At 48.1% G+C, this 27,971-nt stretch overlaps 1 protein-coding gene across 4 annotated transcripts; it reads right to left on the bottom strand.

Moving 5' to 3' along the window:
* Nucleotides 1-221: 221 nt before the first annotated feature.
* Nucleotides 222-27,943, bottom strand: SERPINB6 (serpin family B member 6). 4 transcript variants are annotated; one of them, XM_025446072.3, is made up of 7 exons: nt 27,817-27,943; nt 11,076-11,247; nt 9,090-9,236; nt 5,453-5,570; nt 4,232-4,374; nt 910-1,065; nt 222-736 (listed from the first exon to the last, which is right to left on the bottom strand). In XM_025446072.3, the coding sequence occupies exons 2-7, from the start codon at nt 11,238-11,240 to the stop codon at nt 332-334; spliced, it is 1,134 nt and encodes a 377-aa protein (XP_025301857.1). In that variant the 5' UTR covers nt 11,241-11,247; nt 27,817-27,943; the 3' UTR covers nt 222-331. The 4 variants fall into 4 exon arrangements, with proteins under 4 accessions (XP_025301857.1, XP_025301865.1, XP_035566388.2 ...); XM_025446080.3 differs by lacking the exon at nt 27,817-27,943 and adding an exon at nt 27,479-27,595; XM_035710495.2 differs by lacking the exon at nt 27,817-27,943 and adding an exon at nt 27,439-27,562.
* Between the last annotated feature and the right edge of the window lie 28 nt (nt 27,944-27,971).

The following is a 27,971-nucleotide window of genomic DNA, read 5'->3' on the forward strand; positions in this document are numbered from 1 at the left end:
CCTCTGTGCTGGGTCGCGAGCCCTCCCTACGGCTCCTCCAGGCCGTGTCCCCGTCCTCTGGGCAGCTGGCCCTGCGTCCCGAGGAGAGCCCTCCGGCAGGGCGGTGCACCCAGTGGCCCCCGCTGGCCCTGCCACATGGCCCCGGGCTCCGGGAAGGGCACCTGCGGGTCCGAGGCACAGGGGGCACGGAACACACACGCGCAGGAGCCCGCGTCACAGCGTTTCACAACTAGGCCTTTTATTTCGGATTGTCGCGCGGGTCACCTGGCACGACAGGCTCGGGGCGAGGGCATGAGCAGGAGAGGGGAGGGCTGCGCGCCGGGCGTGCTCCTCACGGGGACGAGAAGCGGCCGCAGAACAGGACGCTGCGGCTCTTGCTGTGCTGGATGAAGAACAGGAAGGGGCGGTCGGCGCAGAACCGGGGCACGATCCTCGCGCAGCGCAGCATCATGACGGCCGCGCTGGCGGCCGCGGCCTCCGTCCCCTCCTCGTTGACCTCCACGAAGGACTTGTGCACCACCTTGGACAGGTACAGGTCTCCCCTGGACGACATCCCCGAGAAGTCGGCCTTGCTCTGCTCGAAGGCGTCGGTCATGCCCAGGCTGCAGAGGACGGCCTTCATGTCGTACTCCTCCTCCAGCTTAAACCTCGGCAGGAAGACCTCCACCTCTTCCTCGTCCAGCATGTCCGGCCTCGTCCACTCCGTGAACTTCTCGTAAGTGAGTTCTGTCTCCACCTAGGACAAGGGAGTCGCACCCTTTTAGGTCTGGAGGGTGCCGCCCCGCGGAGCCCTCTCTGGGCGGTAGGGGACGAGGGGCAGGAGGGGACGTCATGCTAGCCCTAGACGCAGCCCCCCGACCCCACCCCGGGCCCTGCCGCCACCGCGCCACCGCGCCCGGCGCTCCTTACCGTCTCCAAACTGACGTTTTCATCTGGAAGCATGATGATCATGTTCAGCTCTCTGCCCACATAGGGAAGCACCAGAATTTTGGTGAATATTTCTCCTATATAGGTCATTTGAAAGGTAGATTTTTTAAACATCATTTGCACAGGCTTCTTCTCATTCTATAAAGGAAACAGATAAACGTGAAGCTGAAACAAGACTCGGTGGACACGCCGGACAAATCACCAGAAGTGGCCGCCGCAGGTTCTATACCCACTTTCTTGGCTTCCAGGGTACCACATGGGTCCCCCTCTTCTGCTAGTCCACCCTCCTTGCCTCGAACCCAAACTCTGGGGGTACTCGGCGCCTGCTTCTTGGTGAGCTCAATCTTGTGACTTTTTTTTTTTTTTTAAGATTTTATTTATCTACTCATGAGAGAGAGCAAGAGGCAGAGACCCAGGCCGAGGGAGAAGCAGGCTCCATGCAGGGAGCCCGACGTGGGACTCGAACCCGGGACCCCGGGGTCACACCCTGAGCCAAAGGCAGATGCTCCACCGCTGAGCCACCCAGGTGTCCCCAATAATGTGACTTTAAACAGAATCCCCAAATTTATATTTCTAGCCTTCTAGGCTTGCCCAGATAGGTCACGCTCCCATTGATCTTCCTGCATATCTGGCACCTGCATTTGGACACTAAAGAGACCTCCAACGTCACACGTCACACTGGGCTCCTGACAGTCCCTTCCAAGTCTGCTCCATCTACAACTTTCCCCATCTCAGGTGATGGCAACGCCATTCATCCCATTGCCAAAACCTCTGTGGAGTATCCCTGACTCTGGACTTTCACGCCACAACGGACTCAATAGCAAACCATATCGGCAAGACGTTCGAAATATTAACATAAATGGGATCAAGCCAGTCTTTGGTCGAACACCTCTCTGCGGCTCCCCCTCTACTCCAAGGGAGTAAAAAAGCTGAAGTCCTTAGGGGGCCTACGACGGTGACAAGAGCTCGTCCCCGTGCCCTCGGCTCCCGTCCGTCTCTGCCTGTCTGCTCTAGTCACAGGGGCCCCCGATGGTTCCAGGGCAAACCCAGCCTGCTCCATGTCTGCCCGATGAGCCCGAGCCCAGAACCTGGACGGCACACGCCCTGGCGTCGCTGTGCTCCTTGCTCGGTGAGGGCCACAACCTGAAACTGCACCCCAGCCACGGGCTGCATCCTTCCTCCGTGACTCCGGTTTTCCCGCGTGTGCTCACTGTCTCACCCCAGGAAGACGAGAGGGGTGTACACTGGCTTTGCCCACACCGCAACAGCCCCGTGCCTGGCCCTCCACCAGCATCTGCCGAATAAAGGGATGGACCCCTGAAGCACCAGGAGACCCAAAGGACCAAGCGAAGTGAACACATCTTACTGGAAGAAGAATGCATTTGTCCCCAGTGTGTCCCAGCGAGGCGGGAAAAGCACAGTAAGGACGGGGAGCACATCCCAGCCAACAGCCCTCCTGGGCCGCTGACTTGTGTGGAGTCTAAGACCTACGACTGTTGCGACGGGGCAGCACGTGAGTCGGTGTCATAAATGGAAGACACTTCTGTTTCTTTTCACCTGTGCCCTCCAAGGTGAGCCTGCACCGGCCTCAGCCACACCTGCCTCCTCCTCCCTCAGCGCCCTGTCCACCTCCAGGGCCAGCCATCAGCGCGCTTTTCCTCTAACAGGCCAGACAGAAAATATTTTCAGCTGTATGGACCATACGGTTTGTGTCCCATCTACTCGACCCTGTGGTTATAGCATAAAATACATAAATCAGCACGGCTGTGCTCAACACCGACTGCGCTTTTTGCCTTTCTCCACTGGAGAGATTAGGAAGCCAGCTGGAAGTCCCCACCTCCCTGCAGCCAGCAGCAGCCACACGACATAATTGGGGCCTGCGAGATACAGAAGGCAGGTTTCTCTCTGAATAAGAGGTCAGAGCCCCGAAGGAGGCGAGGCGGCGTTTGCTGTCACCCTTCGTCCTTTCCCTTCCTCCCGCCCGCATGGGAGGTGGGGGCGGGCAGTGCTGTGAGTGTGGCCAGGGCACAAGGCCGTGTGCCAGGCACGGAAGACAGCTGCTTCCCAGGCAGCCCCACTTTCTGCCCACCTGCCCGCAGGCCTCTGAGAGGGGAGATGAACTTTCTATAAATCAGGCCCTAAGACACACCTTGTTAAAAATTAATTTCAAGGAGAGAAATAATCTCCCTGGGGTGAAAACAGGGCCGTTCGTTTCACAATAAAGCTCAAAGGGAAATAGATTTCTTGAGAGACTGGAAGTTCAGGCTCATGTCTTCTTAGAAGATCTAAGTCATGGTCAACGATCAAGAATAGGCTGCAATTGGTCTAATTTGTCTACTCAGATATATGTGCAAAAACCTCTAAAATGAAAAGTAAAAAAAAAAAAAAAAAGGGAAAGAATACACTAAATTCAGTGACAGAAAAGATATAAAACCACCAGCAGATAGTATCTTCAAGGCTGGAGATACTCTGCTTGCTGTCTACCCTACATACATGTCCTTCTGTTTGTTTGTTTGTTTTTTAATTTTTAAGATTTTATTTATTTATTCATGAGAGACAGAGAGAGAGAGAGGCAGAGACACAGGCAGAGGGAGAAGCAGGCTCCATGCAGGGAGCCCGACGTGGGACTCGACCCCAGGTCTCCAGGATCACGCCCTGGGCTGAAGGCAGCGCTAAACCGCTGAGCCACCCGGGCTGCCCTGTTTGCTTGTTTTTAAACCAAACTGAGTGTTTGCTATCCTTATTATCCAAAGAAGACTGCAGACAGACGTCCCTGCAGGGGGGGCTTCCAGACGCTGCTGGGAAGGAAGGGCACACAGGTACTGCTGGGAACGTAGAGAAACGGGGACAAATGGGCAGGATCCAGCTATACAATAAGCCTCATACATCATACTCTGCAGTTTAAACCTCAAACGCTCAGGAGGCCAAGAGAGCCCTTCCGCCTGACAACTGACACAGGATGTGTGATAAGACAGAACACCTGGCAACAGTCTGGCAGGGGACTGGGGAGCCCGATGAGGAGGCACACCGGGGAGCCTGGCTACTGGCACCCAAGGCCGTGTAGGAAGTACATTACTCCTTCGTCATTCCAAAATATTCACCTTGCTGGATTTTTTTTTTTAAGATTTTATTTATTTATTCATGAGAGACATGCAGAGAGAGAGAGAGAGAGGCAGAGACACAGGCAGAGGGAGAAGCAGCCTCCACACGGGGAGCCTGATGTGGGACTCGATCCCGGGTCCCCAGGATCACACCCCCGGCTGAAGGCGATGCTAAACCGCTGAGCCACCCGGGCTGCCCATACCTTGCTGACTTTAAATGGCCTCTCCGTGGTCTGCTCTTTGTTAAACTGTTTATCCCAGTTTCCTTTGAAATAGATGGCATTCACGAGAATCAGATTAGTCCCTGGGTCAACTGAACCTGGAGACAGCAGGTCCACAATTTTACCTGAAAAGTAGAATGAAAGAACCAGTGAGCTGAAAGGACTTCCCCACGGCTGGAGAGAGGCAAACACCCCGTGATCTCGCTCTTGTGTGGAATCTAAGTAACAAAACAAACGAGGGAGGAGGGTGGGGAGGGAGAGACAAAGCGAGAAAGGAGAAACGCACTCTTAACTCTAGAGAACAAACTGGTGGTGACCAGAGGGGGCCTTGGCAGGGGAGGGGTGAGCGAGGTGAAGGGGACTCAGGAGGGCCCTCACCCTGAGGAGCACGGAGGACGGTGCGGAGGGGCTGAGGCACTATCTTGTGTATCCCAAGCTAATACAACGCTGTAAGCTGACTCACTGGCTTTTAAATTTAGGAAAGACATTTCCTGAGGCATGCGTCAGGCACAATATTTAAATTGGGCCATCCTCTTGTGAGGTAGATAAGAGGAGTTCGGTGTCCCCAGATATAACCACGTAGGGGGACTCTGGTCCTTAAAACAACAGCAGCACCAGAGCCTCTATTAGAAAAGCCCTGAAAAGAGCAATAGCATCACTTGAGCAAAACCTGAAGTGCGTGGTAAACTCGCCACAAGTGAGACCGAGAGGAATGCGTGGTGCCCGTGACCAAAGAGAGGAATCTGAGGGAGCGTCAGGAAGCTGAGAGGCAGCAGAGAGTGCCCAGAAGAGCTCAAACTCTGAGCCGCAGGACGACGAGGGCTCCGCCGGGTGCCCCACAATCACGCGCGGTGGTCGGCGCAGTGCAAGCAATGCTGGGCGGCGGGCGGCGGAAGGCCCGGATCTGTCCTCCTCTTTACGGAGTTTGTGAAAAGACAGACTATGTGTTAACGCCAGGGCCACCAGGACAGATTGTTCTAGAAGAGGCGTATGGATTACTGAGAGGCCTCACAGACTCGTTAAGGACAAGAGGGAAGAGCTAGAGAAAGTGGGCCCAGGCTGGCGATACGTCAGAGGCAGAGTCTGGGCGCTGCGTTCCTCGGAGAGAGGCGTCAGCCCCGTTTAGGTGTCGGTGGCCTTGTGAAGGGGCGGCCGGCGAGGCCGGGGGGACACTCTGAGGACAGAGCCACCGCGCGTCTTCACCTTCCGTCCTTCCGGCCACCCAGCGGTTGATGTGTTCCCTGGACTGCTCGCAGGCACTCAAGAAGTCGAGCTCTTCCATCTCGGCTTGGTAGAATGTTCGGCAGGAATCCTTGAAAGACTAGGAGAGAGAGCGCACCGTGACCACCCGGCCCCCGGCTGCTGCTGAGCCACACCGGCAGTCAGGCAGCGCAACCGGGCGCGAGCATGGGGAGAGCATGGGGAGAGCCTGGGGAGCCCACCGAAAGCCCGCTGTCTCACTCTCCAGCCACAGTTAACCCTAGCTTGTGGCCCAAGTGACGCAGGGGTCCGACCCAAACAGACCGCAGGCGCTGCCGGATTTTCTGGGGGCCGAGCAGCACACCAGGGAGGCAAGTGCAGATGCACTGGGCTGCGCTGGGCCGCGCTGGGCCGCGCTGGGCCGCGCTGGGCCACACAGGCCGACACTCCCGGGCCAGGCCAGCCAGGCGCCCCTGGGGAACATTTTAGATGGGCCACACACAGCTGTTCAGCACTTGGCACATGGCCGGGGCCACTGAGGAACTGAGTTCTGTGCTGTGACTCGATTACCCCCATGGCAAGGCAACAGATACGTGTGCCTAGTGCCTACGGGTCTGGATGGCTTTACCCTAGAGGGCCAGCGACTTCAAAAAGAGGTCGAAACCACGTCCTGTTAATACAGTCTATGAAATGGTGATGATGTCATTGGATACGTACATCATGCCACATGAAAGCAAAAAACCTTATAGAAAAGTTAACGGACTAAAAAAAAAAAAAAAAGAAAAAAAGAAAAGTTAACGGACTGAAAGAACTAATTTGTGGCCAGCACGCTACAGGATGGCTTCTCGATCCTTCTTTTGAACAGCTTACGGCTAGGTATTTAACTCCCCTTTTCAGGACCGGTTTTCTATTACAGGATTTCACGTTTCTGCTTCAAGATAGCATTGGGAGAGGTAATGTGGCACAGCAGCTACCAACGCAGGTCCTGCAACCTGTTAGCCATGTGACCTTAAAACAAAACAAAGAAAGTCACAGTTTCTCTAAGCTTTCCTGTCTTCCCCTGTACGTGAGGATGCAGCATTCCCCTGAGGACCAGGGGAGTGAGTTCTCTAGAGCGCCACTGAGGTCTCAGCGTGTTGCAGACACTGTACCAGGTGGTCCAGGGGCCGCATTTCACTGAGCCCCCGTGTAGTCTCTGCTCTGCCATCTTTGCTGCTGTCCTGTTGCTCCAAGCCGCTGAAAATTTTTGAGTCTTTCAATGTAAGAAAATACTCTGGAGGCAACCCGGGCCCTCATGTATTAAAATAAAGTGTCACACCCCTGGGTGATTTCTACGACTTCTGAACACATTTGAAAAAAAATAACTTCTTGCTATTTAAGGTACCACTTGATAAGCAATGACTAATCAAACTGAAGGGATATCTCATTATACACTGACTGGTATTGGATTCTTGGAACAGTAAATTAATAAGAAATAACTGAGAAACATTTGTAATCCCTTTATCTTCTATTTCGATATCAAAAGAGATTTGAAACACCAATGCTTTTCTTAAAGTATCCACCCTAAAAGATAGAAGATTAAAGATAATCAACCACTCGTTCTTTGTGTTTACTGGAAATTTCGTTCTTCTTTATACCAAAGGCTTATGGAAAGATGGCAACTGCCTAAGGCTGATAAGACACGCTGTGACAAAAAAAAAAAAAATGACACCGTGGTGAACAAATCTTGCCAATGTTTGACCTCATGCTTGACTACATTTACTTTACTCCAATTATTTTAAGACAACTTGAGTCTGAAACAAGTTTAGAAAATAATGAACAGGCAGCCCCGGTGGCACAGCGGTTTAGCGCCACCTGCAGCCTAGGACGTGATCCTGGAAACCCTGGATCCAATCCCACGTTAGGCTCTCTGCATGGTGCCTGCTTCTCCCTCTGCCTGTGTCTCTGCCTCTCTGTGTGTGTGTCTCTATGAATAAATAAATTTTTAAAAAATGTTAAAAAAAAAGAAAAGAATGAACAAAATCATGATAGAATAAGATTGATACCCCAAACACAGAACTCAAAAATCAGTAAGAAAAAGATATATAGCCCAATAAAAAGTGTGCAAAGGAAATACTTAGAAAAGATAAAAAATGATCATTAAACATAAGGAAAGTTGTTCGACAGAACATGAGAGACTCCTAACCCTAGGAAACGAACAAGGGGTAGTGGAAGGGGAGGTGGGCGGGGGGGATGGGGTGACTGGGTGATGGGCACTGAGGGGGGCACTTGACAGGATGAGCACTGGGTGTTGTGCTGTATGTTGGCAAATCGAAGTCCAATAAAAAAAATATACAGAAAAATAAATAAATAAATTCAAGCCCCACATTGGGTATAAGGGATTGCTTAAAAATAAAAGCTTAAAAAACATATAAATAAATAAATAAATAATAATACAAAAAGGAAAGTTGTCCGATCTCACTAATAGTCAAAATGTAAGAGGTTAACCACACGCAGCATTGATGATGGCGAGTGGAAGTAAACGCTCTGCTAACATCCCTGGAGAGAATGGAAGTAGCCACAGCATTTTGGACAATCTGGCAATACTGCCTACAACTTCAAAGCTTCACTCCTTTCCTCCCTCCTACGAACCCACATTGGAGCAGCACGTACATCGGCACAGGTCACATATGGTAATATTCACTGTCTAAATGCCCCTCGATGGGGGGAGTGATGGACTTTGTGCATTTCCGGACACCCAGACTCCGGAATAGCAGATGACAGTTAAACAGAGGTAGACCCCCGATATCCAGAGAATTTAAGACACGGTGCTGGGTGAAAAAAAAAAAAATCACAAAACAACATTATGGCATATGATGTCGTGCAGAGAAAACCCCCACCACACAGATTTCTGCACGAACAGGGGATACAGGCCAAGTCTACAATGGGAGGGATGAGGTGTGGAAGAGGTTGTGAGGACTCTCGCTTTGTCTGTTTTACTTATGTTTTTATACAACAGGAATATACTCATTACTTAACAGAAATACGCTCACATATTACTTGAGTAGTTTTTGAAAAACGAAAAAGAAAAGCATGAAAGCACTATGAATAAAGAGAACCAGTATAATTAGACAAATAGCTTTGTGAAAATTCTGCAGCAGAGAAAAACAATAAAAATACACATGTAAAAAGTCAAACAAGTATCGCAGTGCATTAAAAAAATTATTAGTGTGTGTGAAATGACAATTAGAAATATTCATTTTGATCTCTTGTTTCAGTCCAGTCATCTTTTTTTTTTTTTTTTTTTTTTTTTTGAGTTTTATTTTTAAGTAGCCTCTGCACCCAACCTCTGGGGCTTGAACTCCCAACTCCCAGATCAGAGTCCCATGCTCTTCTGACTGAGCCAGCCAGGTGCCCCTGGCCCAACTCACCTTGAATTGTGTCTGGTCCATGTCAGCTCTTTTTATAATTGGCTCCTTTAAGCTTCCCAAAAATCTGGACAGTATTTGTTATAAGGTTCATTTCACAAAAGGTAAAATTGAAACCGGGCTCGAGGGAGCATGAGGTCAGCGAGAGGACGCCCGGGCTTCCGCCACCCGCAGGACCCGCCTGCCCTGGCCCCAGGGCCCCTCACTGGGCGAGCGGGACTCAGCGGACTCACCGAGAGGAAACCGCAGGTCTTCTCCCCGAAGAGCCTGTTGGCAGTTCTCAGCAAGTACCGCGCCTCGGCGCTGTTGACTTCGTTGAGAAGCGCCTGGAAGCCCTGGTGGACATCACCGCCTCCGCCGCTTTTACTTAAGGAAAGTGTCTGAAACCCAAAACAGAACGTGCCCTGAATTCGGGGAGTGGACGCGACAGTGCGCTCGGCCTCGAACCGCACAGATCCAGCTCAAAAGCTTCAAACAACTCAAGACTGAAAGCACTTCCCACGGGGAGTCGGGCCGGAGCCCGGAGCCCACCCGGAGGCCGCTGCCCTTGCCCACCCCGCGCCGTGTGCTCGTGTGTGTCGCGTGTCGCCTCTGCACCTCTGCGCGGTCGGCTGCAACCAGGCCCCGTCTCCGCAACCTCAGGCCACTCTCCCCGCGTGGGGTGCAGCGGGAGCCACGCGGTTCTGGGCCTGGGCCTCAGCGGGCCGGGCCGCTCCATGCACTGCCCTGGCCCCAGCCAGCGGGATGTGGGGAAGCCCAGGCTCCGCAGGTGGAAGCCTCGAAGCCTCACGGAGAGGCCTGGAGAGCTGACACGGTGGGGGTGGGGGGTGGGGGACAACCTGCCGGAGAACAGAGGCCCGGGACACGTGAGAGGCCCTCCGGGATCGTGATGATCTCAGCTGGCGCCACGTGGGTCAGACCACGGGATCTGAGAAACAGTCTTTGTTATTTCCGGCCACGAAGCGTGGGACGCCTTGTTCTGCGGCCGTTGATGCTCCTGAACATCCTAAGGACGCTGTCGGCCAGCAAGCGGGGTGTAAGCGGAGAGACAGAAACCCCAAACTAGACGAAACGACTCTGCTGACACCTTGATCTCAGACTTCCAGCCTCCAGAACTGTGAGGAAATATCTTTCTGTTGTTTGGGCCACTCGGTCTGTTACCTTGCTCTGGCGGCCCGAGCAGACTGGGACATCCAGTCTGGATGGGACATTTTCGAAGAGAGTGTCCCAAAACTCCACACCCAGGAGCCATACCAAGGAACTTCACAGCCCTGTTCCTCCTGGACTTCAAGCCCGAGCCCGGCCCCATGATGGGATGAGACTCTGGGGTCTTGGGATGGCATGAGTGTACCTCACCTGCTGGGGGCTTGGAATCATTAGGGGCCAGAGGGTGGACTATGGCAGTCCTCAGTGGCCCCAGTGAGCCATACCCGCAGCCCCCGTCTTGGGCTGACTCTGGGCTCGGCCACATGACTGGCGTGAGCCAGTGGCACATTCGCAGACATGATATAACAGAGGCTTGATAAACATTTGTGCATTTAAGTTGGTCTTCCTGGAAGCTGGGTACCATCCCGTAAGGAAGCCAGGCTACGCTGCCAAGGAGACACCCCGTGGAGGCCTAGTGGCAAAGGCCACACGGAAGAGGCCAAGATCCCACACCAGTGATCCAGCTGGGGCCAAGCAGAGCAGAAGCATCACCTGACACACCAAGAGTCTCGCACCAGTCAACTGTCATCTCAAGCTACTAAGTTTTAGGGTACTGGTTAGTCAACAACAAACAACTGAAATGCTACTGAAGACATTTTTGGTGGACCGGTGCCATTCTAAGAGGATCTTACACTTATAGGAGAAAATTGAAATAAAAATCTCTAACAACTGAAAGCAAATGACAATATCCAAAGACTATCACACAACGCAGCACGGACCCGTGCGACCGTATCCCTACTCACAAACTCAAACTCAGGCATCAACCACCGTCAGGGTGGTGACATCACTCATTCTCCGGGATGGAGCACACCACTTCCTCCCTAACAGAGCCGAGGCACCGCTCCAGGTGCTTGCTCACCCGGGCCCAACCTGTCACCTGGCAACTCTGTCCCCATCCTGCAACGCCAGCAGAGGGATCTGTCGGGAGCAAACCTTGGCTGTGAAAGTGCAAGACCAGCTCAACCGATAAATTAATAGTATCTACTGTTGTCCAGAAACATCCGGGCACGTACCTGGGACATCTGGGCTGCAGTGTTTCCCTTTGCGCCCATGAAGACCATGGACAGGGCAGAGGAGATGCTCATGGGTGAGAAGAACACATTTTTCGAGCCGTCTTCCCCCAGCTTTTTCAGAAGACTTATGGCAAAGGTGCCATTTGCCTCCGAAAGAGTATCCATGGTGAGCCTGAAAGAATGGTTTTAAGATCAGTATCACATTCCAAAATAAATGGATAAATAGTCAAATAAAATCAGTTTTGCATAAATAGGGGCTTCCACGCTGACTATATACCACTCTGTTATCGACAGTTACCACTTTGGTTCGGTGGGGAAATAGGGATGTACACAAAACTCTCTTTCTTTAGGGGCCCCTCAAAATTATTTTGCGTGTTTCCAATATTAAGTAAAAAAAAAAAACTGAATAAGGATATTAATAATACAATCCTGTTATGTGGGGGAGAAAGGCAGGGGGACTGACACCTGTACGCTTGGCTGCGAAAACAGAGGAAGCGTGGAAGGTTACGCGCTTGATGCCTTAGTCCAGTTACTCCCTGCGGGTGGGATCAGGAAAGGAGTTATTGGCTTTTGCTTCCATTTCTATACTGTTTGGGGTGCTGTGTGGGCCTATATTTAAAAATCATTCAAAATGATCAGTCCAACCACAAGGTCACGCACAAAAAGGATGGTTGAATGTTTTTATAATGTGGGAAGACCCCATTTTAGGATAACCTGGAGCCTGAAGATAAAAGATAAATCAAACCACCGGCAAAGATGTAGGAGACTCTTAAAACCAAGGACTTCTGACCCTCTGGTTTCCTCTCCTCTGAAACCTCTGCTTGGGTCGACGCGCACACTACGGCCGTGTTCCCCAGACCTCCCACTGACCACAGGCCCAGGCCTCGGCCCCTGTTCTCACAACGAGGGCACATGGCAGCAGGTGCATGCCCACGCCACTCCGACACGGGCCTCCGAGGGCAGGGGTCAGGCTGCACGTGTCGGGCACGGAGGGCCCGTGGCCATGACCCTGGCAGCCTAGGCCGGGTCCGGAACAGGAATACCCTGGGCAGGCAGGGACCGGGTAGGTCCGAGGGTCTTCAGGCAGGTCTCCAGAAAGACCTACTATCACGGAGGTGAAGTGATAAATCCAGGCTGAGAAACCCAATAGCTACGGCTGAACTCAGGCCAAGACGGCCTCTCCACGGCGGCTCTCGATGTCCCTAGAGGAAGGCGCCAGGACGAGCCTGAAGCAGGCCAGGGGCTCCGGTGAGGAGGCAGGAGCCGCAGAGGTGGGGGGCAGACCCGGGAGCAGCGTCTGCGGGCTCCTCTATCTGCACAAGTATCAGCCCCCCCACCCCTCCCCAGGCAGACTGTGCCTTGTACGACGGAGACTGTAGACGTGACTGAAGGAAGGGTCCTGGGGCCTGGGTGGCTCGGTGGGCAGGGGCCTGCCTCCAGCTCGGGTCATGGTCTCCGGGTCCTGGGATCGCCCCGCATCGGGGAGCCTGCTCCTCCCTCTCCCTCCACCAGGGAGGACGCACGCAGGTGCAGGTCCGGCAGGAGAAAGCAGCCCGGAGCTGGCAAGGCGGGGGGGGGGGGGGGGGGGGGGGGGGGGGGGGGGGGGGGCTCTCTTCCCGAGCCTCCTCCGGGAGAGCTGGGCCTGCGGGCCTCCTGGCCTCCAGAAGCCCGAGGGAGTAAACGCACGAGTTCGGGGTAATTTGTTACAAGAGCTGCAGATAAATAATACTGTAAGGGACACATCTGATCAATTTTATTTACCGTCCTTGTTTAGACCTTTTGTTTTCAAATTCTGTTCATTATACAGAAAAGCTGGGGCGCGGGGCCTCCTGGGCTCTCAGACTCCCTGTGCCCGCGGGAAATTGCTACAAGGATAGAACATGCGCGTGACTAAGATTCTTCTCAATACAACTGATTCTTTGATGACCCAGAAATAGCTTCGGGATTTGGGGACACGAACACACACAAAAGGAGCCATTACACGAAACTGATGCAAAGTTATATTGTTTATTTGGATTTTATATCAGCAAATGCTCCCTGCTTACCAATTTTAGAAGAAACAACTGTTAAAGCAGGTCTAACAACGAAGAGCTTGTAAGAGGAGCTACCGCAGGACAAGGAGCACAGTCCCAAGCATTCCTCATACGAGGAAAGGTCAAGACCCAGACAAGTGTCTGTGGGCCACCACTAATCTTCTTCTTGCCTGGGGACAAGCACCTCTGGCTTTGCCCCCAGGTGGCTCCGCCCCGACTGACAGGCTGCACAGCCCCTTCATGAATTAAGAAAGGTGAAAGATTAAAAGAAATTAAATAAAAAAGAAAGAAGAAAGAAATAGAAAGAAAGAAAGCAAGCAAGCAAGCAAGCTGAAAGATAAGTAGTTCCTCAACATAGAGTAGCTCCAGTCTTCTTGTTTCAAATACTGACCCGGAGAAGAACAAGCCAGGACACTCAGAGGAAGAGGCGGGAGTCGGGGGGAGGCGAGGTTTGGGCCCTGGGACTCTGGGACTGGCTCTGGGACTCTGAGTGTGTTACTGGATTTCCGCTCCCTGTATGAGGAAGAGGATGTGCCAGACAATCCGTGTCCCCTCCCCTCGCCAATGCCTACCCATGGTCCACACGAATGCAGAAGCAAGAGCCCGAGCGTGGCTCCCTCTTCAAAGCCCACAGTGAAGTCTAACAGCTTCTATTTCTCGGTCGCAAATGACTGATAGTTATCAAAGGTAAAATTACACCCCCGCCCTATACAAATTGCTAAATAAAAAAGAAAACCTGAAATCTGTGATGCTTCGTAGGCTTATCACAGATAAGCAGGGCAGTCTTAGAGCACAAAGTGTGTTAATCATGAGATACTGAATTGCCCGCTCATAATAAACAACCTTGAAACAAATGGGAAAATGACACTTCCTGATATTTCCTTAATATGACGAGAATTGTCAGCCATCATCATTGATGAGAAAATATTAGAAGCGGTTCCCTTACTTCCCAAACAGAAACAATAACTAAGAACTATATTAAAAAGTTTTAACTTCAGAAAAAAAATAATAAATATCCCTTTTTGAGTCTGTACTACACACTGGGACCTACATTAGCACTTTTCCTAAAAGACTCTTAAACCTCTCTAAGGCTGGTGGAGAACATGGGCATTTGCAAAGCAAAGGAACTGAGCCTTGGCTCTCTTATCTTGTCCCTGTGGTCACAAGGCTACCCAAGGAGGAGAGGGGAGGCAGGAACCCCGGTCTGCAAGGCTCTGGAGATCACTCTCTGAACACTGACTTCCAAAAACGAAAAGGAGAGGTGGAGAGCCGATTAAAGACACCTGGCCAACAGTGACTAAGATAGTTCCTTCCTATTCTGTGTAAACGATGCTACAAATAGGTACACCGATATTTCCAGAGCACAATTTAGAATTGTATAAAAAATTAAGGAAGCAAGAAAAAAATGTCATTAAATCATTCATATAGCCCGAACCAAATACTGCACGTCTAGGGATTTAAGTAAAGATAAAACCAGAGTCACCGATGCACATACCATGCAAGATGACCCCACAGGTCACTCCTGGCTTCACGCCCCCTCAGAAGAAGAACCTACATCAAGAACAAGGCAGCACTGAGACTCTCCTCGAACATGGGGTACGTGGGGTGAGGCTAAGGAGCCCTGCCCCACGGAGACCAGAACAGACTGCATCGAACGGCTGGGAGAGGCGGCTCCCCCAGGACAGGGCAACCGTGTGGAGAGGTCTTCCCTGAGCCTCTGGTTTCTCTAGTGGGAAGAGAGCACCCGGAGGGGACAACAGCCCTCCCAGCACCGGGCCTGTTTTGCAGGAGTGCCTACTCCGACCTCGCACTACAGAGGCTGCAGGGGATTCTGCGTGGCTCAACCCCTGGGCACCTGCGACAGAGAAGAGCACAGGGCTTGGAACCACCAGCACACGGATCTTGGCAACCAAGGTCATACCTGCAGTGTCCAGGGCGCAATCCCACCAGAGGCTTTATCTGTAGAGCTAAGTCAGGGGTACACTCTGACCCGGGCACACCATGGGGTGGAGATCTGCATGATTCAGATTCGCAAACCAGGAGTCTTGCTGGTCCTAGAGCCCAGTTTGCCCACACCCAGGCAAGATGCTGAGTCACAGCCCCACCCGCTGCGGAGAGTGCCTTCCAGCCCCATCTGACCAGAAGGCCTGGTGACAATCTGTGGAGTTGACACTGTGTGGCCCGGTGGAGCTCGAGCTGAGAGGCAGGCAGCCAGAGCTGATTGGCCCCACAGCAGAGCCAGTACCAGGTACAGAGGCAGAGGTGTAAGCTCACGGAGGACTGAGGGTAGCTCCAGGACGCTCCCAACCAGACAGCCTATTTGGGAAACTGAGAGTAGCTGAGAGCAGCCTTCTCCTTTCCCACCCAGGCAAAGGAGCTGAACCACAGCCCCACCTGCTGTGGACAGGGTCTTCTGGCCCCATATGACCAGAAGGGCTGGAGACAGCCCCTGGGAGCTGTGCAGCCCAGAAGTGTTGAGCCAAGAGAAGAACAGAGCTGAGAAGTTACAGAGCAAAGCCAGTGGTCCTGTTCCGCAGGGAATTTGGGGTGCAGATCAGTTTGAGTTAAGACAACTTGGTAAGAGCCTTACCAAGTCTAGAGCTGCTTCTTGCCACTGCACTGGAAGAGGGAATCTAATTCATTGCCCCACTCATCACTGAGCACAGCCTTCAGCCCATCCAATCGGGGAACCCAAACAGAGCACATGAGCAGCTCGGTGGCCCATTCAACATCCCTACACACAGAGGCACTTGATAGAGAGCACAGCCTGTGGCTTTCCCCATCTGCAGAGTAAAACCTGTGTCCTCACCTGAGTATGGAACTCAGTGCACACTCCGGCCTGATTTAGTCTCCCAAACAATGAATTGTGTATAGGCCCTGGGTTCTGGCCTGCTACCCTGCCAGGGCAGGGAAGTTAATTCAGAGCCCAAATCACAACTGAATAGGGTACTTAGTCCTGACCATCTAGTAAGCCCGACCAGAAAATCTAAGCAACTCTGAGCCCATCCAATAGCCTCACTTAGGTAGAGAACCAAGCCAGTAGTCCTATCTAACTATGCTCAGCCAGTGGCACACTTCACCATCTCCATCTTCAGAGCTCGAACAGTTGCCTCACCCCAAAATAGACCATAATAGCAGACCCCACCTGCCCAAAGACATTAGCAGCAGATGTAACCAGAAATCAAACTGAGCTGACTGGTAAAGAACTGTCTCTGCCAAAACAAATCTGTAAAGTCTAGAAGAGGAACCCCATTAGTTAAATGCATAGATACCAACATAAGGAATCAAGGATCATGAAAAATCAGGTATATGAGACCACCAAAGGAAACTAAAATAGTTCCAAAAGCAGACCTAAAAGAAATGGAGATGTATGAACTGTCATAAAAAGAACTCAGGATAATCCTCTTAAAGTAGTTTAGTGAGCTAAAAGAAAGTGCATACAACTAATCAAAATCAGGAAAACAATGCATGATCAAAATGAGAAGTCTGGCAAGGAAATAACAACCATCAAAAAATCCTAAAAAATTAAAAAAAAAATCCTAAAAAATTGAAATCATAGAGTTGAAAGTACAACAACTGAACCAAAGAACTCAACAGTTACAAAAGTAGACTTGGTCATGCAGACAAAAAGAATCGTTGGTCTAGAGGACAGAACATTGGAAATTACTGTTAGAGCAAGAAAATGAAAAACAGTGAAGAAAGTCCATGGGAATTATTGGACACAATGAAAAGAAGCAATATTTGCACCATGAGAATTCCAGAGGGAGAAAAGAAACAGAAAGGGACGGAGAGTTTACTTAAAGCAACAATGGCTGGAAACTTCCAAAACCTGGGGAGAGAAATGGATGTCTGCATCCATGAGGCCCAAAGGACCCCAAATAGGATGAATCTGACTAGGGCTGCACCGAGACACACCATAATTAAATTGTCAAAAGATAAAGACAAAGAAATAATTTTAAGAGTGGCAATAAAAGAGAAAAATTACACATTTATGAGAACCCTAGTAAGACCAGAAACAGATTTCTCAACAAAAACTTTTCAGGCCAAGAGAGGATGGGACGACATTCAAATTTGAAAAACAGCAATACTAACAACAACAACCAAAACCCAAAAACTGTCAACTAAGAATTCTATGCCTGGTGAAGTTCTCCTCCAGAAACAAAGAAGGGATAAAGCCTTTCCCACACAAACAAAAGCTGAGGGATTTCACTGCCACCACACCTGCCTTCCAAGAAATGCAGAAGGGAATTCTCTGAGTAGAAGTAAAAGAACACTAACATAAAAACACAGAAAGGTAGCATAAATCTCACTGGTATGAAAAATATATAGTCATAGATTCTACAACATAGTAATAGTGGTACATAACTCACTTATAACCCTAGTTTAAAAGATAATAACAGGGATCCCTGGGTGGCGCAGCAGTTTAGCGCCTGCCTTTGGCCCAGGGCGCGATCCTAGAGGCCCGGGATCGAATCCCACATCGGGCTCCTGGTGCATGGAGCCTGCTTCTCCCTCTGCCTGTGTCTCTGCCTCTCTCTCTCTCTCTCTCTGTGTGACTATCATAAAAAAAAAAAAAAAAAAAAAGATAATAACAAAAAAAGATTAATGTAACAAAAAATAACTATAATAACCTGTTATTAGTTACACAACATAAAAAATGTAAGTAACAGCAATAATAATCTATAATGTGAGAGGGAGAAGTAAAAGCATAAACTATATGAATTCTATTGAAGTTATTATCAGTCTGAAATAGGGTTTATAAATTTAAGATATTTTCTGTAATTCTTGTAACCACAGGGGAAACTCTTGTAGTACCTAAACAAAGGAACAGGAGAAAGAAGTAAAAGCACAATGATATCAAAAGACCCCAAAACACAAAAAAAGACAGTAAAAGGATAAAAACAAGGAACAATGGATCTACAAAACAACTAGAAAACAATTAACAAAATGGCAGTTGTAAGTCTTTACCTATCAATAATTACTTTGAATGTAAATGAACTAAATTCTCCAAATGAAAGACACTGAATAGTTGAATCGATTAAAAAAAGGGGGGGGGGGAATCCAACAATATGCCCACTACAGGAAACTCAATTTAGCCTTAAAAACACACACAGGCTGAGAGTAAAGGGATGGAAAGGAACATTTCAAAGAATTACCAAAAAAAAAAAAAAAAAAGACAGAGGTAGCTATACTTATATTAGACAAAATAGACTTTACAAATGAAAAAAAAAAAAAGACAAAGGAGGTCATTACATAATGATAAAGGCATCAATACATCAAGAAGACATAACAATTATAAATATTTATGCATCCAACATCAGAGCACCTACATATACTAAGCACAACTAATAGAGCTAAACGGAAAAATAAACAGCAATACAATAATAGTTGGAGACTTTAATAGGCCACTCTCAACAATGGGTGGATCATCCACACAGAAAATCAACATGAGAAACAGTGGATATGAACAGCACTATAGACCAAATGGACCTAACAGACATATATAAAACCACAGCAGAGTACACATTCTCCTCGAGTGCACATGGAACATTCTAGGACATATTGTATGTTAGGCCACAAAACAAGTCTTACAAATCCAAGAAGACTGAAATCATACCAAGTATCTTTGCTAACTATAGTAGCAGGGAACTAGAAATAAATAGAGGAAAACTGGAAAATCTACAAATACATGGAAATTAAACAACACTCTCCTGAACAACCAATGGATCAAAGAAGAAATTAAACTGTTTCTTGAGACAAATGAAAATGAAAACATAACATACCAGAACTTATTAGATGCAGCAAATGTTGTTCTAAGAAGGTACTTTATAGCAATACATGCTTATGTTGAGAAGAAACATCCCAAATAATCTAACTTTATGCCAGAGGAACAAGAAAAAGAAAAGAAACTGAGTCCAAAGTTAGCAGAAGAAAGGAAACAATAAAGATTAGAGCAGAAATAAATGAAATACAGAAAAGAAAAACAGAAAAGATTAACCAAACTAAGAGTCAGTTCTTTGAAAAAAACAAACAAAATTGACAAACCCTTAGCTAGACTAACCAAAGGGAAAAAAAGGACCCAAAATCAACAAAATTATAAATAAAAAAAGACATTCCAACTGCTATCACAGAACTTCAAAGGATCATAAAAGGTTACCATGAGCAACCAATAAATTGGACAACATAGCAGAAATGGAAGAAGTTTAGAAACAAAACTTACCAAACCTGAATCAGGAAGAAATAGAAAAATCTGAATAGACCAATTACTAGTAAGGAGATCTGAATTAGTAATCAGAAATCTCTCAACAAAGAAAAGCAAAGAAACATAAAGCTTCACTGGTGAATTTCACCAAGCTTTAAAAGAATTAGTGCCAATACTTTTCAAACTCAAAGAGAAGGGAACACTCCTAAACTCATTTTATAGGCCAGCATTATCCTGATACCAAAACCAGAAAAAGGCACCATTAGGAAAGAAAACTACAGAAAACCAACATCCTTGACAAATACAGATGTAATAATTCTCAACAAAATACTAGCAAACTGATTTCAGCAGCACAGTAAAATGATCATTTACCATGATCAGGCCGGCTTTATCGGGCTTTATCCCTGGGATGCAAGGATGGTTCAACATGTGCAAATCCATCAATCAATATGATATAACACATTAACAGAATGAAAGAAAAGAATGATATGATCATCTCAAGAGACGCAGAAAAGGTATTCAACAAAATTTACTGTCCCGTTATGAAAAAAACTCTTAACAAGTTAGGCATAGAAGGAACATGTCACAACCTAACAAAGGCCAAATATGATAAGCCCACAGCTAACCTCATACTCAAATAGTGAAAGGATAAAAAGCTTTTCTTCTAAAATCAGGAATAAGACAAGGCTGCTCACTCTTACGACTCCTATTTAACAGACTACTCAAAGTCCTAGCTAGAGCAATCAGGCAAGAAAAAGAAATAAAAGGTATCAGAATTAGAAAGGAAAAAGTGAAGTTATCTCTATATATAGACATGATTTTACATGCATAAAAAATCCTACAGACTCAACCAAAAACTGTTGGATCTCATCAATGACTTCTTAAAGTTGCAGAACAGAAAATTAACATACAAGAATTAGTAGCATTTACATACACTCTCAATAAAATTTCTTGAAAAATAACAATAGGTATCATTTATAATAGTATTAAACATGATAAAAATACTTAGGAATAAATTTACCTAAGGAGGCAAAAGATATCTGCTGAAAATCAAAAGACATTGTGAAGAAGACACAAATTAATGGAAAGCTATCCCATGTTCATGGATTAGAAGAGTTAATACTGTTAAAATGTGAATACTACCAATACCATCTACAGATTTAATTCAACAATTTTTTTTAAGATTTATTTATTTATTTACCTACGATAGACACAGAGAGAGAGAGAAGGGGGGGGGGCAGGCAGAGACACAGGAGGAGAGAGAAGCAGGCTCCACGCCAGGAGCCCGACGTGGGACTCGATCCCGGGACTCCGGGATCGTGCCCTGGGCCAAAGACAGGCGCCAAACCGCTGAGCCACCCAGGGATCCCCTACAGATTTAATTCAATCCCTATCGAGATTCCAATGGTATTTTTTACAGAAGCTGAAAAAAAAAATTCCTAAAATTTATATAGAACCACAAAAGGCCCTGAATAGCCAAAGAAATCCCAAGGGAAAACAAAGCAGAGGATATCACACTTCCTGATTTCAAGCTATATTATAAAGTCAGTCATCAACAGTATGGTACTGGCATAAAAACTGTCAATAGGCCAATGGAACGGAATCAAGAATCCAGAAATAAACCTGAGCATATACAATCAACTAAGAGTTGACAAGGGAGCCAAGAATATCCAGTGGAGAAAAGAGAGTCTTTTCAATAAATAGTGCTGAGAAAATTGGATATTAACATGTCCAGAATAACTGGATTGGAAACAAGGGTCTGCTGTTCTGTACAACAGGGGACATGTGTGATCCTATACCACCCCTCCACTACAACTTCCTGTGCTGATGGCAATCTTTTGTTTTGTTTTGTTTTTGTAAGATTTTATGTATTTGACCCAGAAAGAGAGAGAGCAGAAGCAGGGGGAGCAGCAGAGGGACAGGGAGATGCAGACTCCCCACTGAGCAGAGGCCCAACGTGGGGCTAGATCCCAGGACCCTGGAATTGTGGCCTGAGCCGAAGGCAGGCACTTAACGGACTGAGCCACCCAGGCACCCCAGTAATAGAGGTATTATTTTTTTTTTAAGTCATACTAATGTCACAGGCTGTACAAAATTAAGTTGAAAAAAAAGATCTAGGGGCACCTGGGTGGCTCAGCGGTTGAGCATCTGCCTTTGGCTCAGGACGTGATCCTGGAGTCCCGGGATCGAGTCCCACATCGGGCTCCCTGCATGGAGCCTGCTCCTCCCTCTGCCTGTGTCTCTGCCTCTCTCTATGTCTCTCATGAACAAATATTTTTTTTAAAAAAAGAAAATAAAAGAAAAAAGATCTAACACTGTAACTTTTAAACGTTACCCATGTAAACTAGGAAGGAAAGTACACACAAGCATAATTTAAAGACAGAGAAATGGGAAGAAAATATTGTACACTAAAACTTTATGGTAATTTTTATGTTTTTTTTTTCTATTTTTCTGCATTTTCACATTTTCTACAACATGCCTCTATCATTTTTAGGGGGCAGGGTTTGCACTTCCTTTCTTTTACTGAACGGTGTTTTTCCTTATGTTAATATTGCCTTTTTCCCCTCGTTTCTTTAGTTTTCTATGTAGCAATGCCAACCTTCCCCGGAATGTTCTATACATCAGTCAGATCCTTCCACTGCTTCATTGCTCAGATACGCAGAATCATCAGTCCCCTTCCCCTCACCCACAGTCTCAACTCACTGGTGAGTATAGGGCTTTCACCTTCAAAATGAATTTTCACAGACAGGGAACAACATTCCCCACTAAAATACTTTAATTAATAGTCCGTTCTTCAGCAGTCTAGTTAAAAAAAAAAAAAAAAATTCTCAAAGCACATTGTTCACACAGCAAAGAAATTACTGTTCTCAAATATTTACTGGTTATGTTTTAATATATCAGATTTTTAAAATGCTTTTGACATCTTTTAAAGCAAACTTAAAATTTTTTAAAGCAAACCTTAGTAAACATTTAGGCCTTCGTAAGCCTTATAAATCAAGACCTACAAATCCAGTAAGTCCACCTAAGACTTTCAAACAGGTTTAAAAATACACAAAGCTGTGGTTACAAAACTCATTTCTTTTTTTTTTTTTTTTTTTTTTTTTACAAAACTCATTTCTATATCTGTGCAAAGGTGGGGCGCCTGGGTGGCTCAGCTGGTTAAGCACCTGCCTTTGGCTCGGGGTCCTGAGATGAGTCTGCACTGGGCTCCCTGCTCAGCGGGGAGTCTGTTTCTCCCTCTGCCCCTCCCTCTGCTTGTTCTCATTCTCTTTCTCTCCCCCCCACACACAAATACATAAAATCTAAAAAAAAAAAAAAAGTCTAGCACAAACACGATGGGTTTAATGTATTTTATCTTTGTCCTATCTTCTTAGACGTTTCCTAAGGTGACAGTGATGTGCATTTTAATGGTTCTCTGGGGCTCAACTTTAAGGGACCATCCCCTCCCCACGCCGGGAGCCTGGTTCTTGGTCACTGTGAGCTCAGCACTCACCCTTCTGCTGAACAAGCGCATTCCAGTAGGTGGGGGAGTTCTGAGCTCCGCTTCCCCTTTGCTGGGATTTTACAAGGCCTCTGCCAAACCACCACACTTGTTCCTCATAACCTAAGTATCTTTCCTTAAAATGAAGTTATTATTTGAGTTTTCCTCCATCTGGGTTGTATAACTTGGCTCTAAGTTTAATTTTTAGGCCTTTAGACTGCGCTTGTTTAACCTGGGAACCTGGGATAACAGAGCTGTTTACATGACAATCACAGATGGATCATCGCACAGCACATTTCCTGAAACATTACTGAAATTCTTTTGTGCCTTTTTAAAGCTCATTTTGTCTGCCTCATTGGAAGTTATGGATGGACTCGGGGATTTTTACAAACAATGCATTGGCTGATCTCAGTTTTTTCTTTTTTTTAAATATTTATTCATTCATTCATGAGAGATGCAGAGAGGGAGGCAGAGACACAGGCGGAGGGAGAAGCAGGCCTCATGCAGGGAGCCTGACGTGGGACTCGATCCCGGGACCCCAGGATCATGCGCTGAGCGGAAGGCAGATGCTCAACCGCTGAGCCACCCAGTGTCCCTGATCTCAGTTTTCTTCCTGGTGCTCAAACTGCCATAACTGGGCCAGTGGGGGGTCTGTTTCCATTGGTCACTTTATCTTGACAAGCTGACCGCCAACATCCTAGTTCTTAGCATTCTATCTTGGTTTTTTTTTCCAGTCCAAAGACATGAGGTGTCTGCCCCTCTCCTGGTTTCTCTTAATGGAGAAGCGTGTAAAGCACAAAATCTGAATCTCCGAAGAGTACGGGGGCCTGGGTGCTGCTGTCTGGACCACACCCGGGCAAAGCCTGGAGCCAGGTTTCCTCTCAAGTCCTTACTACACCTGCTGTAACAGACACGGGCCCATCAGGTTTGCAAACACCTGACTTTCCTCCCGCATGACTGCACCTGCAGGCGTCCATCGGGCCTTCATCGGGGCGCAACCCTTTCAGCCTTCTCTTTCCTCCCGGGCACACGGCTCAAGGGCACACCACGCAGCCCTCCTCCCTGAGAGACCTCTGTGCCGGCGACCTCCTTTGTGTGGGACCCCAAGGTCTTCCTTCCCGGATCCTCTAAGGTGTCACAATGCGTCCTGAAGATGGGCCCGGTTTATTTATTTTGCTGTGAACGTGGTGGGACCTTCCCATCTGCAATCCAAGCCGTCCTTCCTCTCTGGGGAAAATTTTCAAGGCGCTTGTCAGTTCCCTCCAGACTGATTCTGTTCTCCTTTCCTGTACCCCCTATTAGTCAGGTACCAGGACTCTTGGCCTGATCTCAGCAGCTACTGCCTGAGCGTCTTCATGTCATGGCACACACAGGAGAAGGTACTTGGGGACGCCAGGGGGGCTCAGCGGTGGAGCGGCTGCCTTCAGCTCAGGGTGTGACCCCGGGGACCCGGGGGGGGGGTCCCTGCATGGAGTCTGCTTCTCCCTCTGCCTGTGTCTCTGCCTCTTCCTCTGTCTCTCTCATGAATAAATAAAATCTTAAAAAAAAAAAAAAAGAAAAAGGTCTTTGTATGGTACTTTGGGATGAGCAAGGCTGCTTACTGCAGAGGTAGAAAGCGCTGCTCTGATCTTCCTTCTCTTGCATTTTCCATCATGATGACATCTTGTTCCATCTCTTGGAAGATAAGATGTTCATGACCTTATCTTCTAACATTCTACTGATTTTTTTTCTAATTTCAGTCATTATCTTTTTAGTTTCCAAGGACTTCTCCTTGTTCTCTACTGTTTCTTCTATAGAGCCTTCTGTTGCAGTTCCTTGGAGAACAGCACTACGGTTTCACCCAGTTGTCTTCTGCTCCCGACACCATCTCTCTTTCTCTGGAGTCTTCTCTGTGGTTGTGGCTGGTGTTGGCTTTATTTCACCTACATCTGTTTCGTACGGAGGCCTCTTACACAGGCCTGGCGATCCTGGGGTATCGGTTACATTTCAGAGGAAAACACAAAACAATGTTGGAAATTGTTTACATGGGGGGGGGGGGTGCGGTCAGCTGGGGGCTGACGCAATGTCATCAAGGGATCAGTCGGTTTTGTTCCTGTTGTCCAGCAAATGGAGGAACCCCCTGGTCTGGCTGCTGGGGTGTTCTGGAAGCATGCCGGGTAGGGGTGGGGAACTTCTACTGGATCTGTAACTCCCTCGTCAGCCCTAGGGCCTAGGGGTCCCTGAGTTTGGACATCAGACCCTGTATGGGAGAGACCTGATTTCCTGGTGTTCTGACCTCTCTTAGCTGTTTGTTCCCTCTCTCATTTCCCTTGTCCTTTGTTTTTGTTTTGTTTTGTTTTAAGATTTTATTTATTTATTCATGAGAGACACAGAGAGATAGAGAGAGAGGCAGAAACCCAGGCTCCATGCAGGGAGCCTGATGTGGGACTCGACCCCGGGACTCCAGGATCAGGCCCTGGGCCGAAGGCAGGTGCTAAACCACTGAGCCACCTGGGCTGCCCCATCTTTGCTTTTAATGCTTTCAAAGCTCTTTGTCATTTTTACCAGGGTCTTATGAGAGAAAGGAACTAAATACAAATGTTCACGAATTTACTAACTACTTTTGTGAATAGAGCAAAATAATATTTTAATGTTTAAAAGCTATTTCTTCGGCTACTATCCAGTTCCTCTCTTGACTGTGAAATAAATGCCCAAGCACTGAATGCTACTTATTGAAATCCTTCTCGTCCTGAAATGTGGATTTGAAAATAATAATTCACTCATTACATACCACTAATACATAATCATGAAACAATTTTCATGATCACTTTGTAATGATATACAAACTCCTAATAATTATAAAAAGATCAAAGGGATCTTAATCCTAAAAAAAACAAAGAAAAATAAACTCAACTTTAGTTTACCACTCACCACAATATCCCAAATATCAAAGAAAATCATAAACAATCAAGTGAGATTTTTATAGTGTGGGATTTCTATTTTGTTTTAAGGAAGTGCAAGATTTCTTATCCATTCGATAAACACGCCAATAACAAGGATGCATATTTCACAGATCACACTGCAAACTCAACACCTGACCCTGGCTTTCCAAGTCCCTACCACTTGAGCTTATATAAGATGCCCAAAAATGTCCTTGGCACGCAACACATACATGCACATGCAAAATACATTATATATTTCAAAATTATTTCCTGTTTCAGTAACAGTGTACCTTTAAAAAATAAAAACAATCATGAACGTAAAAACTGTATGAGTTCATGTACGAGTGTGTGTTCAAAACAAGTCTAACAAATCTCTCCTAGCACCATATTTTTCCCTGTTGCATCATCAGTTAACTTTGAGCAATTAATGCTCACAATTGATTGGAGTCAACGGATCAAGTGTTAATTTTTTAAAGTGCCACGATTTGTGCTTCTTGCCTCCTTGGATTAAGGATGCCTTAATTTCCTACAAAAAATAACCATTTAAAGATTGGCTGAATGGAGACTTGGGCTTCTGCTTTGTCCCTACCTTTGTTTTCTGGTGTACTGTGCGTACTTGTGTGTTTTACTTTGCTGAACAGCAGTTCTCCAATCTGCAAACAGGAGATGATTCCTTCTGTTTACAGTTTACTGTGAGGATTAAATAAACTAATGTCAGGCAAGCAGTGGGTATTCAACAAATGGGTAGAATTATACACTATTTCCTTTCTTCTGATGTGTAGGCCTGGTCTCAGGTCAGCAAAGCTTGGAAATGTAAGGTGTGTGTGGTCTTTCTCCAGATCTTAAAACACCTGGTGTGATAGAGGGTGCCCTTAGGATACAGACAGGAAAGAATGGTGATTCCACTCATTCTAATTTCACCGTTATAGATGGAGCTAACTATACCTAATATGCTGACTTGTAATAAAATGCGTTAGATTGGAACTGGTTTCATGTAATTTTAAATAGTTTATGTGGCCAAGTTGACTAATATTGTATCCCTTCTCTGTGATGACTTACAGGAAAGGATACAATCACTCCCAAGGAGTCATGAAATACTGAGTCACACCCCTGTAATACTGATAACAGCTTCGCTCCTGTGAACCACAGTGCCTTTGGATCCAAAGGTCACCTTTGCCCTCTCATCTCCTCTCATCTCACACATGGGTCCTAAACCATACAGGGGGGAAGCCGGACGCCTTCGCAGGTCCCATTCCTGCCGTCAGGCCTAGGAGGCAGAACTGTGGACACTGACCCAGTTCCCACCAGCATCCCCGCATCCACTCCCAGCAGCATGTGACTATTAATTTCCCATACTTCTCTTTCGTAAAACTGAGCTTCATGGGGAGAAAGGGGGTAAAAAGTAACCTAAAACTGAGCTTCATGAGGAGAAAGAGGGGAAAAAGTAACTTACGTGCCAGTTTCATGTTGCACACAAGCCCCAAGTATGATTAAAACCTCTCCCATGTCCTCTTAGCCCTGAAGACACCACGTCTTGCAACATTTTCCCTGAAGGGGAATCTAATAAAAAACACAGAACTAACAGGACCTGGGATGATGCTCACGAGGATCTCAGGCCTACGTTGACCTGCAAAGTCCACGGGGGGGGGTGGGGGGGCGCGCGCAGGAATCAGACCCACCCCGGCCCCTCTCCCAGCCCCCACCCCGCGGGGTCTGGCGAGGTCACCTGTGGCTCGGCGCGGTCCCCATCGCCCAGCCCCACTCACCACCCGCGCCACTGGCCGCCGCCGCCGGACTCCTCCACGGAACCCGAGCCCCAAGCAAACGGCCGCTCGCCACCCCGCGCAGCCAGGGCTCGGGCACCGCCCCGCCTCCCCACGCGCGCCCGCCCCGGGCCACGCCCCAGCCCCCGCCCCTCCACAGGCCCCTGCCCCGGTGGCTCCGCCTCGCCTGCAGCACTGGCCCGCCCGAGGCAGAGCCCGGACCCGCGTGGACGCTTGCCCGGCCCCGGAGCGGAGGACGGACCCGCGTGGACGCTTTCCCAGCCCGGAGCCGAGGACGGACCCCTCGGTGCCCGCCGGGGCGGTCCCGCACAGACACGTACCTCCGTGGGTGGGCGCCGCGGTCAGTAGGGACGGCGGAGGCTGGGGCCTCGGGCCTCGGGCCTCGGGCGCCGGCGGGGCGGGGCGGGGGCGGGGAGGGGCGGGGAGGGGCGGAGCGAGCCCAGGGCAGCGTGGTCGCCGAGCTGCGGCGGGGCGG

The sequence above is a fragment of the Canis lupus genome, chromosome 35 (genome assembly GCF_003254725.2).
Source record: "Canis lupus dingo isolate Sandy chromosome 35, ASM325472v2, whole genome shotgun sequence".
NCBI classification, from domain to species: Eukaryota; Metazoa; Chordata; class Mammalia; order Carnivora; family Canidae; genus Canis; species Canis lupus.

Coding starts and splice junctions, on each gene's coding strand:
- SERPINB6 (XM_035710495.2), bottom strand. CDS start 27,461: ATGGGGACCGCGCCGAGCCACAG. Junction 9,237..11,075: donor CTGCAGCCCAGATGTCCCAG/GTACGTGCCCGG, acceptor TTTGGGTTTCAG/ACACTTTCCTTAAGTAAAAG. Junction 5,571..9,089: donor AGACCTGCGGTTTCCTCTCG/GTGAGTCCGCTG, acceptor TCTCTCTCCTAG/TCTTTCAAGGATTCCTGCCG.